We start from the raw sequence: 18,045 nt of genomic DNA on the forward strand, positions 1-18,045 counted from the left end.
CGATCTCCAGAAGTGGGTGAGAGAGAGTTCTAGAAATGACCTGAGTTTGATACGAATATTTTTGTGTTCGTGGATAGCTCAAACGGTAGAGCCACGCTCTCACCTGCCAGCGGAGTTGTCGTACCAATAAGGTCGCAGGTTCGAACCCCACCACCGCCGCGAAAATTTTTATTCTCTATTGTCTTCTGGCACTTTTCTACTCACTTCATCTCTTGTTGTTACCAACATAAATGCCTGCTCCACTCACTTTTCTGAATATTAAAAAGTAATAAACAAAAATGAACATAACAGCTTTAACCAAAAAAAAAAGAACAAAAACACCCTAAACGAAACGTTTCGGGATCAAAACCCTTCTTCAGCCAACAACAGCAATCAATAAAGACATAAATACATTACTAAATTCCAAATTGACGATAGAGAAATGTTGTAGATCTTCTCTGTTGTAGAAAAATCTGCGCTATGTGGCCTTGAGCAAGTCTTCTCCCCCTCGCTCAATTTGCGGCGCTGCGCTGCGGCTGACGCCTGAGGTTATTCCAGTTTTCCCTTGGAATAGACCCTAGAGACAAATTTCCCCTGTGTGATGAATAAAGGTACAGTTCACTCCGCTTAATCACACACTACGCTTAATCGACACACTAATCCAAACTACCGAGTGAGCGATGAGGCGGAGTCACTGTAATATATTTATTTACTTTTGTTTTGTTTTGTTTTGTTTTGTTTTTTTTTTTAACTCTAGCTAAGTGGTTGTTGGCATTAAGGAGAACAAAATAGCTATCTGTCTTTGACCATCCCACTGACCATTACAGTGGAAACATTAAGGCTCCGTGGGTGGGTAAAACACTACAACTACTTATTATTATTATTATTATTATTATTATTATTATTATTATTATTATTATTATTATTATATTATTATTATTATTATTATTATTATTATTATTATTATTATTATTATTATTAATTATTATCATTATTATTATTATTATTATTGTTATTACTATTATTATTATTGTGTTATCCTGATTATCTATTCCATGGACGACGGATGATTCTGCAATAAAATTGTATTTTATGCACATCACCTCATCTTCTTTTATTTTCAAATTTTGAAAAATCGGAAAGTTATCATATCTTTATTAATCAAAGATATTGAAATAATTGTTAATAAAGTATTTTGTCAATGATTCATATTTCAAAATATGTATTTTGTAGATTTGTTTGTTTTTTGTTTTTTTTTTTTGTTGTTTTTTTTTTTTTGGGGGGGGGGGGGGGGGGCTTTGTTTTGTTGGTTTTTTTTTTCTTTTTTAAAAGGAATTCGTTAAAATGGAATGTTTGGTTAATTGAAACTTATATGATGTACACAGTACCTGAATATGAAGGTGGGAGTATGGAGAAGACTACTTGTCGCCCACAGATGATGACGCCCTATCACACACACACACATGTACACACCAACACACAAACACACAGAGATACACACAGACATACACAAAGATGAGAATTGGAGACATTTATGACAGAAAAACGCAATGATCTATACAAAAAAGCTTTCAAGTATGAGAATAATCTCATTTTGGTGTCTGGCCGTGAAAACTAAATATTGGAAGAAAAAGAGTCTATGATAAACCAATTTAACTCATTCAACCCTAACACCGACTATATCCGTAGTTAACCCGGGTTGCTTTTACTCTATGCCTATTTACTATTACATTTTTCTGAGAGAAATTTTAAAAATTTAAAATTTAAAATTGAGCTTTTATATAGCGCAATATCCACTTAACGTGCTCAAAGCGCTTTACAAGGGGTCCCTGGTCAACAGCAACATTTAACATGTAGGACGAGACATGACGCCTGTTAGGCGATATTACAATTTTTCGGACAGAGACAACGCTGTTAACGGCCAGGTACTCATTTTACACCTGAGTACGGTGAGAGAATGTGAGAAAAGAGTCTTTTCCAAGGACTCAACTATGCGTCGAGCGAGGCTCGAACCCAGGACCTTCCGATCCGAAAGCGAGTGTCATACCACTAGACCACATAGCCGCACATTAAAGGCGTAGTATCAAAGCTAATGTTTTTTTATAATTTTTGCATGTTAATAGTTGTTGAATACAATGCACACGTTTATTGTTAATAATCTATTTCCAGTTTTGAACGTAGCAAAAATCTCTAGTATTAAGTGAGTTATCAACTATAGGAAAATCGTCACATTCGTTACGATACAACCAACATTTTAAAAATTCAAATTTCTCTTGTACATCATGGAATTTAAAGAAAATGAACAGTGTGTTGTAAAGTGTGTTTTTGCTAAAGAAATAATTTATCGCAAGAACTTTACTGCTATTGTAGTTAAGTGATAAAAAAAATATATTTTTGTGTTAGTTGTTTTGTGAAGTTTTGGGGAAAATCCTGAAAATGGCTGGTAAGGAGAGAGTTAAATATTTAAACTCAGTGCCAAAAGGGGGTCCTGGGGCATGCTCCCCCCGGAAAATTTTATAAATTGACATGCAATTAGAGCCATTTGGAGCCACTTTGGCATCAAAATTATGATTTTCGTTAAGCACTCCAATAAAGAAAAATTTTCTTGAAATTTTCCGCGGATATTTCTCTTGGATTTTGACAAGTGCAGATTTTTCACGGATCATTAAAAATGCGGAAAAGAGGAAGCACTGTAAACTAGTCACATACCAGTCATAAAAGCCTTTTGGACACTTCTGCGTTTTGAAGAGGGGAGGCCTGCATGGTAACTATCGGCTGTCCATAGCAACGGGTCAAACGGAGGAGGTCCTTTCTTGGTGGGTTTCCTCTTCCGACCAACTACTGTCCCCTGAGCTGAAGAGGTCGGACCCTCGAGGGAGGTCTGCTTATCTAGATAAGAAAATATAAGAGAAAACAAAAACACAATAAAAAGGGCATTTTAACTATAGTCAGGTTTTTAATAAGCTCCCCGGGGCGTTTTAATCTTTATTTGAAGTAATTTTTTTTTTTTATGAAGTTATGGTCAGATGTATGGGAAAGAAAGGTATCCAGCAACATTTCTCAAATTTCATACTTTTTCAACTTGACTATCGTGGTAAAAAAAAATGTTTAGAAGTGAAATTAAGCTTTGATATTTCCTGAAAATGTACATAAAGGGTTGATTTAAAATTGATGAAAAGAACTCATTTTTGATAAAAATTGACCTTCTAACTAAACTTGGCAATATCTCAGTTCGAACCTTTTCACCATCTGACTGATTACGTCATTCTCATTCACTATAACAAACATACATTTAAATAATGGAGGAAATTCCCCTTTTGTGAGTTTTTGATGCATTTCATAATGCTTTGGGTTTGTTTTGTTTTGTTTTGTTTTTGTTTGTTTAACTCACTCAACCCTAACACCGACTATATCTGTAATTTACCCTGGTCATTTTTACCCCATGCCTAATTATTACATATTTATGAGACAAATTATAGGCGTAGTACTGTATCAACGTTAAAGTTTTTAGATTTTGCATGTTAATTATAGTTGAATAAAACTATCTATGTACATGCTCATTTTAAATACATTTTTACATTTTTTTTTTCTCCAATTTTGAAAAGTAGCAAAAGTCTCAATCATTGAGTGAGTAAGATGAATACTCCTTGATTGAAACCACAGCATAGGTATCGAATTCAGATGTCATCTCCCACATGTCTAACTACTACAAGTACCCGTGCCATTGTCTACCTCGTTAATCGGGGTGTGAAGACGGGACACTTGAGACGTAGTCATGACGTAGAGATCAACAAAGCCCTGTGTTTAGGATCAATGATATTCCTAGCAAGAGGAGGATCATTCAAACTGTGAGGGCTATTTATATTTTGTTTGTTTGTTTTTAAGGGTCATACGGTGCTTGCAACACATTTTTGCGAAGTCCCGGGTTTGAGAGTTTCTGCCAGGATGAAAGTCATTGAAATCGATCGATATAATTTGAAGGACGGGTTTTCTGGCCAAATTTTTGAATATGTTTTTTTTTTTTTCCCCCAGAGACCGGCAGCTTAGGTTTCCTTACAATGTTTGGACACAAGCTCATCGATAACTGTATCATCAACAGACGATAAAGAAGTTCCAGCTCTTTCACTTTCACCCCCCCCCCCCCCCCCCCCATCCCTCTCTCCCTCCCTCTCTCTCTCCCTCTCTCTCTATTTATCTATCTATCTATCTATCTATCTATCTATCTATCTCTCTCTCTCTCTCTCTCTCTCTCTCTCTATCTCTCTTCTCTCTTTTTCTCTTCTCTTTATCTATCTATCTATCTTCTATCTCTATCTCTCTCTCTCATCTATCTATCTATCTTCTCTCTCTCTCTCTCTCTCTCTTCATCTTCTCTCTCTCTCTCTCTCTCTCTCTCTTCTCTCTCTCTCTCTCTCTTTATCTATCTATCTTCTTCTTCTTCTTTTCTATCTATCTATCTATCTATCTATCTATCTATCTATCTATCTATCTCTCTCTCTCTCTCTCTCTCTCTCACTCTCTCACTCAGTATTGCAGCCAGTCAACATAATGAAGACCTGCCTGGTTCTACGAAAGATTCGTAGAAATACGAATTTTATTTTTGGCTACGGCAGCACAGTTTCAAAAGTGTTTTTGACTCAATAATTCTTCCTGAAAAGGAATGTGCCATTCACGAAAACCTATATTCAGGAACTGGTAGCATTTTTTGAACATGTTGAGGGCAAATTATAATTTGTGTGGCAGGCTGAGAAAACCCGGAAAGAAGCGCAAATTTCATAAATTGAGTATATATGTGACCTTTCACCTCAAAACGGTATTAAGTCGGGTTGGTCAAGATGTTGAAAATTGAATTTATAGCCAGAAATATCAGACTTGTGTTGAGTTTATACGATCTATTGAGGAGAATGGCAACCATATTTTAGGGTGCGAATGCCAACAATTTATATTTTTGACCAGTTTAACATTAAATTCGGCTTTTAAGCATCTGGTTTGTTCCGACATAATACCGTTTTGAGATGATGGGCCACATATATGAAGTTGTGTAGACCACATCTTTCTGATCATTTACCACTTTAAATTTTCTTTTTATGTCTATTAGAACCCAAGTTATGAATTTTTTTCTGAATAAAATGTGTTGCTATGGGAAACACTTTATCTTCGATTTTGGCTCACATCTCAAATCAAAGCTTGCCGCATCTTCCGGGTTTTCTCAGCCAGCCTCACATTTGTAAAGCTATTTCTATGGTGACTTTTCTTGTTTTCCCTTGGAATCTACGAATTTCTGACATTTCAAGTAGACAGCTTTCACATGGGTAGCATTATAACAAGGGATTAATGTTTGCTTTGATCACCAGGGAAACGACGACGACGACGACAACAAAATTTAACAACAACATTTTACAACAACAACAACAACAACAACATTTAACAACAACAACAACATTAAACAACAACAACAACAACAACATTTAACAACAACAACAACATTTAATAACAACAACATTTAACAAGAACAACAACAACAATATTATCATTTTTAATGAATCGTACTCTATGTTATAAGAGATTCATATGTGTTGCTGTATTGTCATCATTAATAATATTATTAATTAATATAATTATATTAATATAATATATATTATATAATATATATATATATATATATATATATATATATATATATATATATATATATATATATATATATATATATTATATATATATATATATATATATATTATATATATATAGGTGTTGGTGGGTACTTGTAGGTACGAGTGTTCGATAATGTTGGTTAGAGTATAAATAAATTCACTCACGTATTTTTGCCGAAACAACGGTTGAAATTGGACGACATAAAAACGATTGTTTCGGTAAAAAATACGTGAGTGAATTAATTTATATGTTTATATATACATAATATATACACACATACACGTACACACACACAAACACAACACACACAAACACACTTTCACTTACACTTCCTGAATAGAACGAATATTATATTATATCAACACTCTTGGCCCTCTTTCATTTTATGTTGCTTTTCTATAACAGGATTTGCACCTGCATGCTATTTATTTTTAGTTTACACAATACTATTCAAGCAATCCTGACACTTCCGGTTGGGATAAGAAAAAAAGTCAGAAGAAGAAGAAGAAGAAGAAGAAGAAGAAGAAGAAGAAGAAGAAGAAGAAGAAGAAGAAGAAGAAGAAGAAGAAGAAGAAGAAGAAGAAGAAGAAGAAGAGAAGGAGGAGGAGGGGAGATAGGAGGAGGAAGAAGAGGAGAAGAGAGGAAAGAGAGGAGAGGGGAGAAGAGAAGAAGGAGGAGGAAGATGATGAAGAGGAGGAAAGGAGGAAGAGGAGGAAAAGGAGGAAGAGGAGGAAAAAGAGGAGGGTTAGGGGAGGAAGAGGAAGTGGAATAGGAGGAGGAAGAGGAGGAAAAGAGGAGGAAAAGAGGAGGAATAGGGGAGGAATAGGATAAGGAGGAAGTGGAGGTTGCGGTAGAGAGGAGATTGAAAATTATGGTGACAACATTTCATGTGAAAGTGAAAAGATTATAGTCTAATATCAAGACCTGAACGAAGATAGAACGAAGATGACGTCACTCAGGTCTTTGTTATTGTTTTTTGCCATCCACGTTTATGAGTACTTCTCACTAAACTGTATTAACCAGACTATAAACGATCAAGGTTACACACCGTTTTTGTGTGTTGGTCTGTTATACTTCAGGATGGCAATGTTGTGAACTTGTTAGCCAAGCGCATACTATCTATAACCTATCCCATTAAAAATGAAAATTAAATTGAGCTTTTCTATAGCGCAATATCCATTAAATGTGCTCAAAGCGCTTTACAAGAGGTCCCTGGTCAACAGCAACATTTAACATGTAGAACGGGACATAACGCCTATGAGGCAATATTACAATTTTTCGGACAAAGACAACGCTGCTGTTAACATCCAGGTACTCATTTTACACCTGAGTACGGTGAGAGAATGTGAGTAAAGAGTCTTTTCCAAGGACTCAACTATGCACCGAGCGAGGCCCGAACCCAGGACCTTCCGATCCGAACGCGAGTGTCATACCACTAGACCACATAGCCGCACTAGCATTAGCTAACTAATTATTATGTACGATCAAAATCCCGACACATGTCACGTTTATTTGGTTAGCGCCGTTCGCTCTTGCCTGGCCAATCCTCTTGCGTGAGCAGCTATCTGTAGTCAGACCCTGGGTTAAGCAAACATCCGCCCGCCAGCTCGCTGTAAACGAAAACCAATTAATTCACAACTTGGAACATGTTGGAATATGGAATATGTGCGGCTACGTGGTCTAGTGGTATGCCATTCGCTTTCGGATCGGAAGCTCCTGGGTTCGAGCCTCGCGCTCGGCGCATAGTTGAGTCCTTGGAAAAGGCTCTTTACTCACATTCTCTCACCGTACTCAGGTGTAAAATAAGTACCTGGCCGTTAACAGCGTTGTCTTTGTCCGAAAAATTGTAATATCGCCTAACAGGCGTCATGTCCCGTCCTACATGTTAAATGTTACTGTTGACCAGGGACCCCTTGTAAAGCGCTTTGAGCACGTTTAGTGGATATTGCGCTATATAAAAGCTCAAATTTAATTTTTTAATTTTTTTTATTTTTTTTTTTTCAAAACATGGAACATTAGAAGAAGAGAGAAAAAAAGAAGAAGAAAAAACGAACAAAAATGTTTGCTATAGTTAAAGTATATAAACACGATGTTGAAGAGCCTGTATAGCAAAAAAAAAAAACCAATAATTAAAAAAAATAAATAAATAAATAAAAAAAATTAATTTAAAAAAAAAAAATATATATGTATATATACACACACACACACACACACATATATAAATAAATAATATATATATATATATATATATTGTGTGTGTGTGTGTGTATGTGTGTGTGTGTGTGTATATATATATATATATATATATATATATATATATAATTATATATTATATATATATATATAATATATATATATATATATAGCAAGAACTAACTGCGTTTGTGTTTGAGTGAAATAAATCTATTTTTGTATAGATTGGGTGTGAAGTTTTGGGGAAAATCCGGAAAATAGCCGGTAAGGAGGGAGTTAATGTTATCAAATGATTGGCGGAGACGCAATACGTAATTCTGTGTTTTCTTCCAATATTTAATGTGGGTTTATCTGGATCTGATACGACGGTAATCTGGAGAGCAACGCCTGATAAATAATAATAATAATAATACATGACATTTATAACGCGCATTTTCATCACTGGGTGATGCTCAATGCGCGAAACAATAATACAGTGACATTATTATACAAATGAAACATTATACAAACTGCATCAACATAATATTATCATTATACAACAATGTAATAACTAAACATAAATGGGACCGTAAAATGGCTTAGAGGCTTTACCACAACAATCATTTATTTTCCAGTAACATAAAGACAACAACAACAAACAAAAAAAAGGCCATAGTTTTGGGATTTTCCAAATTTGTCATATTTATAATGCTCTTAGCAAAGACATGACTAATACTAATAACAATATATAATATTAAGATCTCATTTTTTTTTAAACCAACAAAACTAGATCTCGATATCTCAGTTGATAGAGCTCTTGCATCACACGCAAAGGGGACCAAGATGGATCCCGGGTGCAGTTGATGTAATAACTGTACATCAGACATACATCCATGTTCTGGGGAATCAGAAATGAATATTAACATTGGTTTAAACTCTTCGTCAATGAAAAAAAAATTGTTATAAATTGGATTGAGTAGTCTGAACAAAGAAAATCATTACTTTTTATTCTTCAAGTTGGCTAGAACTTTTCATATGCCTTGTGACCAGAATGTGTAAAAGTCAAAACATGATCAAATTTATATGTTTTTTTTTCCCCCCTCTGGATACGCTTTTATGCTCGCCGGAGAAATATTTCATACGGGCGTCCGCCATTGTTCCGATATTTTAGAGCCAATGTTGCTAAGTTACCATGCGTCATTAGGAAGGAAGTGACGCTACGTCCTATTCCAATGAGACGGGAACCAAATTTTTGTGACCTCACACTTTTGTTCCGTCTTCCGAGACATCGAATTACTTATTTATCGGGTCTTAACTCTCTCCTTACCGGACCGCCATTTTCCGGATTTTCCCCAAAATTTCACACCCAACCTGTGCAAAAATAGATTTATTTCACTCAAACCCAAAAGCTGTTAGTTTTTGTTATACATATTTTTTCTGCTAAACGAGCTCTTCAACAAAGTGTTAATATACTTTAACTATAGCAAACATTTTTATTCAAATATTATGATGTAGAAAAGAAATTAAAATGAGAAAAATGTTAGCTGCATCGTAACAAATGTTGGTTTTCCTATGGGTGGTAAGGAGGGGGTTAACTCTCTCCTTACCAGCCATTTCCAGATATTTTCCCTGCACCATCAGGCCAATCCATCACAAAAATAGACTTTTCTTACTCAAATAGAAAAGCAACACCTACATTCTAATTCTATAGATAATATTGTTCATCAAAATGAGCTCTACAACAACACAGTGTCACGTTTTTATAGCTATAGCAAAAATAAATTCTTCAAATATTCTGATGTAAAGAAGAAGATAGAATGAGAAAATTGTTAATTTCATCGGAACGAATGTGACGTTTTCCCTATGGTTGGTGAGGAGAGGGTTAATAAATACTTGGGTCTGATGAGAAGAAAACTCAATCCCTAAGTCAGATTACTGTCAATATGTCTGGGTATTCTTTGTCTCTTAAAGTCTAACAGGCTTGGTTTATACCAATCCCCTAGTTCTTTCCTGTCTCTTAAAAACCTCGCTTTCTATCAACAGTTAACTGCCGTTATCTGGAACAACCTGTACTGAAAAAAATTGGTCAAAAATGTCGTCCTTCAATTTATATATATATATATATATATATATATATATATATATATATATATATATATATATATATATATATATATATATATATATATATTAGAAACTGAGCTTTTATATAGAGCAATATCCACTAAACGTGCTGAAAGCGCTTTACAAGGCGTCCCTGGCAACAGCAACACTTAACATATAGGACGAGACATGACACCTGTTAGGCAACGTTGTTAACAGTCATGTACTCATTTTACACATGAATACGGTGAGAGAATATGAGTAAAGAGCCTTTTCCAAAGACTCCTAACTATACGCCGAGCGAGCGAGGCTTGAACCCAGGACTTTCCGTCTCATCTTTGGCAAAAACTCTCAAATCTGTAACTTCGCAAGTTTGAATGGTTTGTTTTGTTTTGTTTTTGTTTTGTTTTTACTTTGTTTGTTTTTTGTTTGTTTGGGGTTTTTGTTGTTTTTTTGTTTTTTTTTTTTTTGTTTTTGTTTTGTTTTCACTTTGTTTGTTTGTTTTTTGTTTGTTTGGGGTTTTTGGTTTGTTTTGTTTTTTTGTTTTTGTTTTTGTTTTGTTTTTTTATTGTTTTGTTTTGTTTTTTTGTTTTGTTTTGTTTTTTTTTTTGTTTTTGTTTTTGTTTTTGTTTTTTTTTTTGGGTGGGGGGGGGGGGGGGGGGGTTGCCGAGATGAGGGTCATTTGAAAACGATTGATATTTGAAGGACGAGTTTTCTGGTCAAATTTTTCAAAACGTGTTGTTATTTTGTTTTTGTTTTTTTTGTTTTTTGTTTTTCCAGAGTACGGCAGTTAACAGTGGTCCTACTTCAACAGAGCGACACCTGATCAAGAAAACCGAATCATTAATTATAGATCTAGACACGTCAGCAGTCTCTTTGCCATACATAGGCTGTTATTGTGTTCATTCTAAAACCGGCTTTATGATTAAATATTCATGGCATCTAGATGTTTTCTCCCCTAAATTAATAACAACATTTATTATACAACAATGATAAAGCAATGGAAAAGATCAACATGAAACGGCTAATTTTGGAGTGAAAACAATTTGAGAGAGAGAGAGAGAGAGAGAGAGAGAGAGAGAGAGAGAGAGAGAGAAAGACAAAGAGAGAGAGAGAGAGAGAAAGAGGGAGAGAGAGAAAGAGAGAAAGAGAGAGAGAAAGAGGGAGAGAGAGAGAAAGAGAGAGAGAGAGAAAGACAAAGAGAGAGAGAGAGAAAGACAAAGAGAGAGAGAGAGAAAGAGAGCGAGAGAGAGGGAGGGGGGGGGGGAGCCAGAGCGAGAAAGAGTGAGAGAGATGGTGAGAGAGCGAGAAAGGATGAAAGAGAGGAGAGAGAGAGGGGGGGGGGGGGAGCCAGAGTGAGAAAGAGTGAGAGAGATGGTGAGAGAGCGAGAAAGGATGAAAGAGAGGAGAGAGAGAGAGAGGGGGGGGGAGGGAGCCAGAGCGAGAAAGAGTGAGAGAGGGGCTGAGAGAGGATGAGAGAGAGAGGCCGAGAGAGGGAGATAGAATGAAAGAGAGAGAGTGTGTGTGTATGTGTGTGTATGTGTGTATGTGTGTGTGTGTATGTGTGTGTGTGTGTAACAAGATTTTCAGTTATTTGGGAAGTTAAAGTAATAATTAAAACATGTTTAGCTCCTTCCCTATAATGTGAGCTGAGAGTTAATTTCACGGCCACCGTGTCAATGAGTATAGATTATTCCGTGTGTAATCCCTTGATGATTGGTCTTTCAATCAGAATGAGAGAGAACACATCGCCCCTTCCGGGCAATTAACATTGGTTATTACATCGTGTACATCTTGTGGATTATCAAATGTGACCCATCGTCTCAAAACGGTATTATGTCGGAACGAACCAGTTGCTTAAAAGTCGAATTTAATGTTAAACTGGTCAAAAGTATAAATTGTTGGCATTAGCACCCTAAAATATGGTATCCATTCTCCTCAATAAATCATATAAACTCAACACAAGTCTGATATTTCTGGCTATAAATTCAATTTTCAACATCTTAACAAACCCGACTTAATACCGTTTTGAGGCGAAGGGTCACAAATTAACTCACTCAAGCCTAGAAATTTTTGCTACTTTTCAAAATTGGAAAAAATGTATTAAAAATGAGCAAGTACCTACATAGATAGATGGTGTTATTCAACTACCATTAACATGTAAATACTAAAAACATTAGCTTTGATACTGCGCCTATAATTTGTCTTTAAAAATGGAATAAATAGGCATGGGGTAAAAGTAACCCCGGGTATATTACGGACATAGTCGGTGTTAGGGTTGAGTGAGGTAAAAGTAACCCTGGGTATATTACGGACATAGTCGGTGTTTAGGGTTGAGTGGGGTAAAAGTAACCCTGGGTATATTACGGACATAGTCGGTGTTAGGGTTGAGTGAGGTAAAAGTAACCCTGGGTATATTACGGACATAGTCGGTGTTAGGGTTGAGTGGGGTAAAAGTAACCCTGGGTATATTACGGACATAGCCGGTGTTAGGGTTGAGTGAGGTAAAAGTAACCCTGGGTATATTACGGACATAGTCGGTGTTAGGGTTGAGTGAGGTTAAACACGCCAAAGAGTCCTGACAAACCCGGGTGAGGCTGTGCTAAAACAAGCAAACAAAAATTAAAAAGGTTCAAAGTTCAAGACACAGTATGCCCATTGGGCTAATCTCAAAACAGTTAAATCACAGAACCCTATCTCTGCCCTGTGCGGCTATGTGGTCTAGTGGTATGACACTCGCTTTCGGATCGGAAGGTCCTGGGTTCGAGCCTCGCGCTCGCCGCATAATTGAGTCCTTGGAAAAAACTATTTACTCACATTCTCTCACCTTACTCAGGTGTAAAATGAGTACCTGGCCGTTAACAGCGTTGTCTTTGTCCGAAAAATTGTAATATCGCCTAACAGGCGTCATGTCCCCTCCTACATGTTAAATGTTGCTGTCGACCAGGGACCCCTTGCAAAGCGCTTTGAGCACATTTAGTGGATATTGCGCTTGAGAAAGCTCAATTTAGCTCGAATACGCGAATGGTGACACATAAGACATCAAAAGAAAAAAAATTACTTTAAATAAATTTAGAAAGAAACAATTTGCTCTGAGCATGCTCCACAAATGCTCCAAAGTGCTGAATAGAGGTTCTAAGAAGCTATACTTTCTGGATTATCATTTTCACCGCTATATTGGATCTCTTGCACGGATAAATTATACACCTATTTCTGTTCTACCCGCGATTTCCTTATTTTATAGTGCGCACCAAAATTGTATGCGTTGTTTTAATTCCACTCAGTTTCAAACTTCTTAGTTACATATCGATCACCCTTTATTTGGAGGGGGGGGGGGGGGGTACTTTCCAATATTTTTCAACAGAGAGGACCTAAAAAATTTCTCTGTCGTCTATCTGGAATTTAGTAATGTATTTATTGTTTTTTTTGTTGTTGGCTGAAGAAGGATTTTGAGCCCGAAACGTTTGGTGTTTAGTATTTTGTTCTTTTTTTGAAGCTGTTATATTCATTCTTGTTGATGACTTTTTACAGTCCACAGCTTCTGGCAGCCTAAAAACACAAGAACACAAATCCAAATAAATCACAAGTGTTGTATGCTTATATGTGACCCTCCGTCTCAAAACGGTATTATGTCGGGATGATTCATAACCCAAAAATATAAATTTAGAGATAGAATGATGAGAAATCGGACCTTAGAAGTTTTTGCAAAGCAATAAATAGTATTTATATTCTACCATGGCGTAGAGAAAGTAAACCCAAGTTTGATATTTGTGGCTATGAATTCAATTTCCCTAACCTAGTGTATCCCGACATAATACCGCTTTGACACGGAGGGTCACATATTATCTAGATACGCAACGAGTTGATCTTCGTTTGTTATTATTTATGCAACCAACCTGATCATTTGTTTGTATAATGATATACGACGTTGTATGCTTATTCAGTGATGTCATTGTTTTTTGTCTTCGGGAATACGATTCAATAGTCTGATGTCACGCCGCCCGGCAAAGGCGGCCATCTTGGTTCTAAACAAAGAAAGCATTCCTTTTTATTTTTCATGCTGGCTAGAACGTTTCATATGTCTTGTGATCAGAATGTGTAAAAGTCAAAACATGATCAAATTTATGTTTTTTTCCCTCTGGATACCGTTTATGCTCGCCGGAGAAATATTTCATACGGGCGTCCGCCATTGTTCCGATAGTTTAGAGCCAGTGTTACTAAGTTACCATGCGTCATTAGGAAGGAAGTGACGTTACGACTGTTGAAGAGTATTGATTATGTATTTCTACCTAACAATACGTTAAACTAATGTAATATCTGTAATTTCTAGGTTTGTTTCTAGACATTGCCCTTGACAAATGATGGGCTAAGTGGGCAAAATTCCAGTCTTCTAGAATGTTATTTTGTGATAGAAATTTGTTAAATGTGACCCATCGTCTCAAAACGGTATTATGTCGGAACGAACCAGATGCTTAAAAGTCGAATTTAATGTTAAACTGGTCAAAAATATAAATTGTTGGCATAAAAAATGGTATCCATTTTCCTCAATAAATCATATAAACTCAAAACAAGTCTGATATTTCTGGCTATAAATTCAATGTTCAACATCTTAACAAACCCGACCTAATACCGTTTTGAGGCGAAGTTCCCGGCGTCTTGATATTAGAATCAAACACTGGAGTTTGACAAAGTCCCAATAGCAAGATAATTTATTTTTTTTAATGAGATTTTATAGAGCGCAATATCCACTAAATGTGCTCAAAGCGCTTTACAAGGGGTCCCTGAACAACAGCAGCACGTAAAATGTAGAACGAGACATGACGCCTGTCAGGCCATGTTACAATTTTCCGGACAGAGACAACGCTGTTAACGGCCAGGTACTCATTTTACACCTGAGTACGGTGAGAGAATGTAGGTAAAGAGCCTTTTCTAAGGACTCAACTATGCGCCGAGCGATGCTCGAAATAAGGACCTTCCGATCAGAAAGCGAGTGTCAAACCACTTGACCACATAGCCGCACAAAAAAATTCTTTATTATATATATATATATATATATAATATATATATTATATATACATACATATATATATATATATATATATATATATATATATATATATATATATATTTTATATATATACATAATATATATATATATATATATATATATATATATATATATATATATATATATATATATTATATATATATATATATTATATGAGATTTTTAAAAATCTCATTCATTTCATAGGTACTTCAAGATATGGATTTTTCTACCAACAGCATTTTGAGAGCATATTATGTGACCCATCGTCCCAAAACTGGTCAAACAGATGAATTATTTGTATTTAGAACTATAAAATATCATATTCATCCTCCTCAATAAGACAAACAAACCTCAATGCATGTCTGATATTTCTGGCTACAAATTCAATTTTCAGCATCTTAAAATCATCCCGACTTAATACCGTTTTGAGACGAGGGGTCACATATTATAGTCTTTTTCTAACGGCGTGTATGTAGACAACGTTTACTTTAGAACTATATACGAATCGCCAGTCAGTTCTGCAGTTGACAGCAGGAACACATCTGAAGGCCACAGGGGAAAATCGACCAAAGTCCGAAAGACATTCACTGTTCTAGTCTAATGTCACAATAATTTGGTCTTAAAATCAACCAAGAGCTTGTTTTTTTTTATATGCATCTGACTTGTGGTCAAAATATATATATACGTTTAGTAATTCACATTCAGTTCAATTCATATTATTATCATGTGGCGTTTTCAAATGGGTTTCCAAACTTTGATTTTGATTTTCTCAAAATCTGAAAAAAAGATCATTTTTCCCCTGTGGTCTTCATCTGAATCGTGTGTCAGTCTTTCACAGTGCGTGAAAGTGAGAGAAAAAAAGCGTTCCCTGAGGGCTTAAACCTCTCCTTATCAACTACAGGAAAATCGTCACATTCGTTACGATACAACCAACATTTTTCTTATTCAAATTTCTATTGTACATCATAAAATTTAAAGAAAATGAACAGTGTGTTGTAGAGCAGCATGTTTTGCTAAAGAAATTATGCATCGTAAGAACTTTATTGCTATTGTGTTTGAGTGATACAAATATATTTTTGTGTTTGTTGGGTGTGAAGTTTTGGGGAAAATCCTGAAAATGGCTGGTAAGGAGAGAGTTAATCTAAGTGTGTGCCCTATTCTGGCACTTTTTATGGCCCACGGATTGTAATTAACCAGTGTAAAGATCAAATTTTAAAAAATGATTACAAAGAATACGTGAAAGAAAAAAAAGTGAAAACTTGACCTCAGATATAAACATAGATGACTACTGGAATCAAGTATCGAATTGCATCACAGAATCTGCAAGAGAAACTATTCCACCTGTGAAAAAACACGACAAAAAAAGTGGATGGAATGACAAGATCTGAAACTGATGAATGAAAGACAAAAACAGAAACAAACAAATGATTAAAAGCTATAAGATATAAAACGTGAGTGTAAGAGAGCAAAGGAAGATTGTATTGAACATAAATGTCACAGAATTGAAAGACTAAAAACAATATAACACCAAACAATTCTACCAGTCAATAAAAACAATTAGCTTTATATAGCGCTATATCCACTATTCGTGTTCAAAGCGCTTTACAAGAGGTCCCTGGAAAACAGCAACACTTAACATGCATGACGGGACATTAGGCGATGTTACAATTTTTCGGACAGAGACAATGCTGTTAACGGCCAGGTACTCATTTTACACCTGAGTACGGTGAGAGAAAGTGAGTAAAGAGCCCTTTCCAAGGGCTCAACTATGCGCAGAGCGAGGCTCGAACCCAGGACCTTCCGGTCCGAAAGCGAGTGTCATACCACTAGACCACATAGCCGCTCAAAATTCAAGATCTAAGTGGAAAATGACCAGCCATGGTAAAGTAACAATTTCCGCAACACGATTCAGATAGGTCAATACGCGCTTGCTCGTTCTTCTTGATTAATCTTGATCCAATTTACGGAGGGAAACCACCATCAAAGATGAAAGTGGGATAAACCGTTCGATTAATGGCCATGTTCGCCAGTGTTTATTGGGCCACTGCGGCGAGATCGTGACTCTACTGACGTCATGGAGAGAGGCTCTAGTTAAACTAAGGTTTGAAGCGATTTTCTTGATTAACACGACAGTCATTATCGTTCATAGGATGTTTTGTAAGGTCATAAATAGATTGTACATTGTCTTTATTTTCCTCTGATGATCCAATTTACGGGAAACTCACCATCAATGATGAAAATGGGATAATCCAAAATAGATGTTTATTGGGCAACTGCGGCGAAATCGTGACTCTATCGTCATCAAAGATGAAAGTGAGATAAACCGTTCGATTAATGGCCATGTTCGCCAGTGTTTATTGGACCACTGCGTCGAAATCGTGACTCTACCGTCGTCAGGGAGAGAGGCTCTAGTTAAACTAAGGTTTGAAGCGATTTTGTTTCTTAACCTTTTTTTTTTATTTTAATTTTAATTTTATTTTGTTTTTAAATTTATTTATTTTTTTTTTTATTTATTTATTAATTATTATTTTTATTTATTTATTTTTTTATTTATTTTTTTTTTTTTTTTTTTTTTTGGGGGGGGGGGGGGGGGGGGGGGGTTGGATAGCTCATATTATGGTAGAGTCACAATCTCCCCCGGCCAGGCGGAGTTGTCGTACCAGTAAGGTCGAGGGTTCGATCCCCAGACTAGATAGAGCTGTGGTTCGAGCACCCCTCGCCGCCGCGAATGTTTTATTCTCTGTTATGTCTTCTGGCACTTTCCTATTCACTTCATAATTTATTGTTATAAGTCTATCACAGTTCTTTCCGGGAGATTTAAACTAGACTTCACACCCCAGATAGTGTTTGGTGTACTCGTGACCATTATCTCCGATCGCAAGTGTTACGAACCAACAGTTTAGGAATTGGCCCTTTCCATAATATATGCTACTATTGATGCTATGCGTTTGGGTCAAATACGCACAACATCCGACAACCGGATATAACGTGTACAAACACACAAAACTGTGTGTAATATTAAACGTTTATTTAAAGTCCGAGTGATATAGTTTAGTGAGAGCTGATCATTAAAATGGCTGTCTAAAA

The 18,045-nt window shown here is 35.9% G+C and overlaps 1 protein-coding gene across 1 annotated transcript in view; it reads right to left on the minus strand.

Moving 5' to 3' along the window:
- The window catches only part of LOC144976670 (ATP-dependent DNA helicase Q4-like), a gene marked incomplete in the record, with an annotated part of 482,011 nt that overhangs the window by 252,320 nt on the left and 211,646 nt on the right, over positions 1-18,045 (minus strand). Inside the window, 1 exon segment of the mRNA XM_078921001.1 lies at positions 2,689-2,868. Within this exon segment, the coding sequence (XP_078777127.1) occupies positions 2,689-2,868 (180 nt within the window).

Source organism: Berghia stephanieae, chromosome 7, assembly GCF_034508935.2.
Source record: "Berghia stephanieae isolate SIO BIC M18660-M18661 chromosome 7, UCSD_Bste_1.3, whole genome shotgun sequence".
NCBI classification, from domain to species: Eukaryota; Metazoa; Mollusca; class Gastropoda; order Nudibranchia; family Aeolidiidae; genus Berghia; species Berghia stephanieae.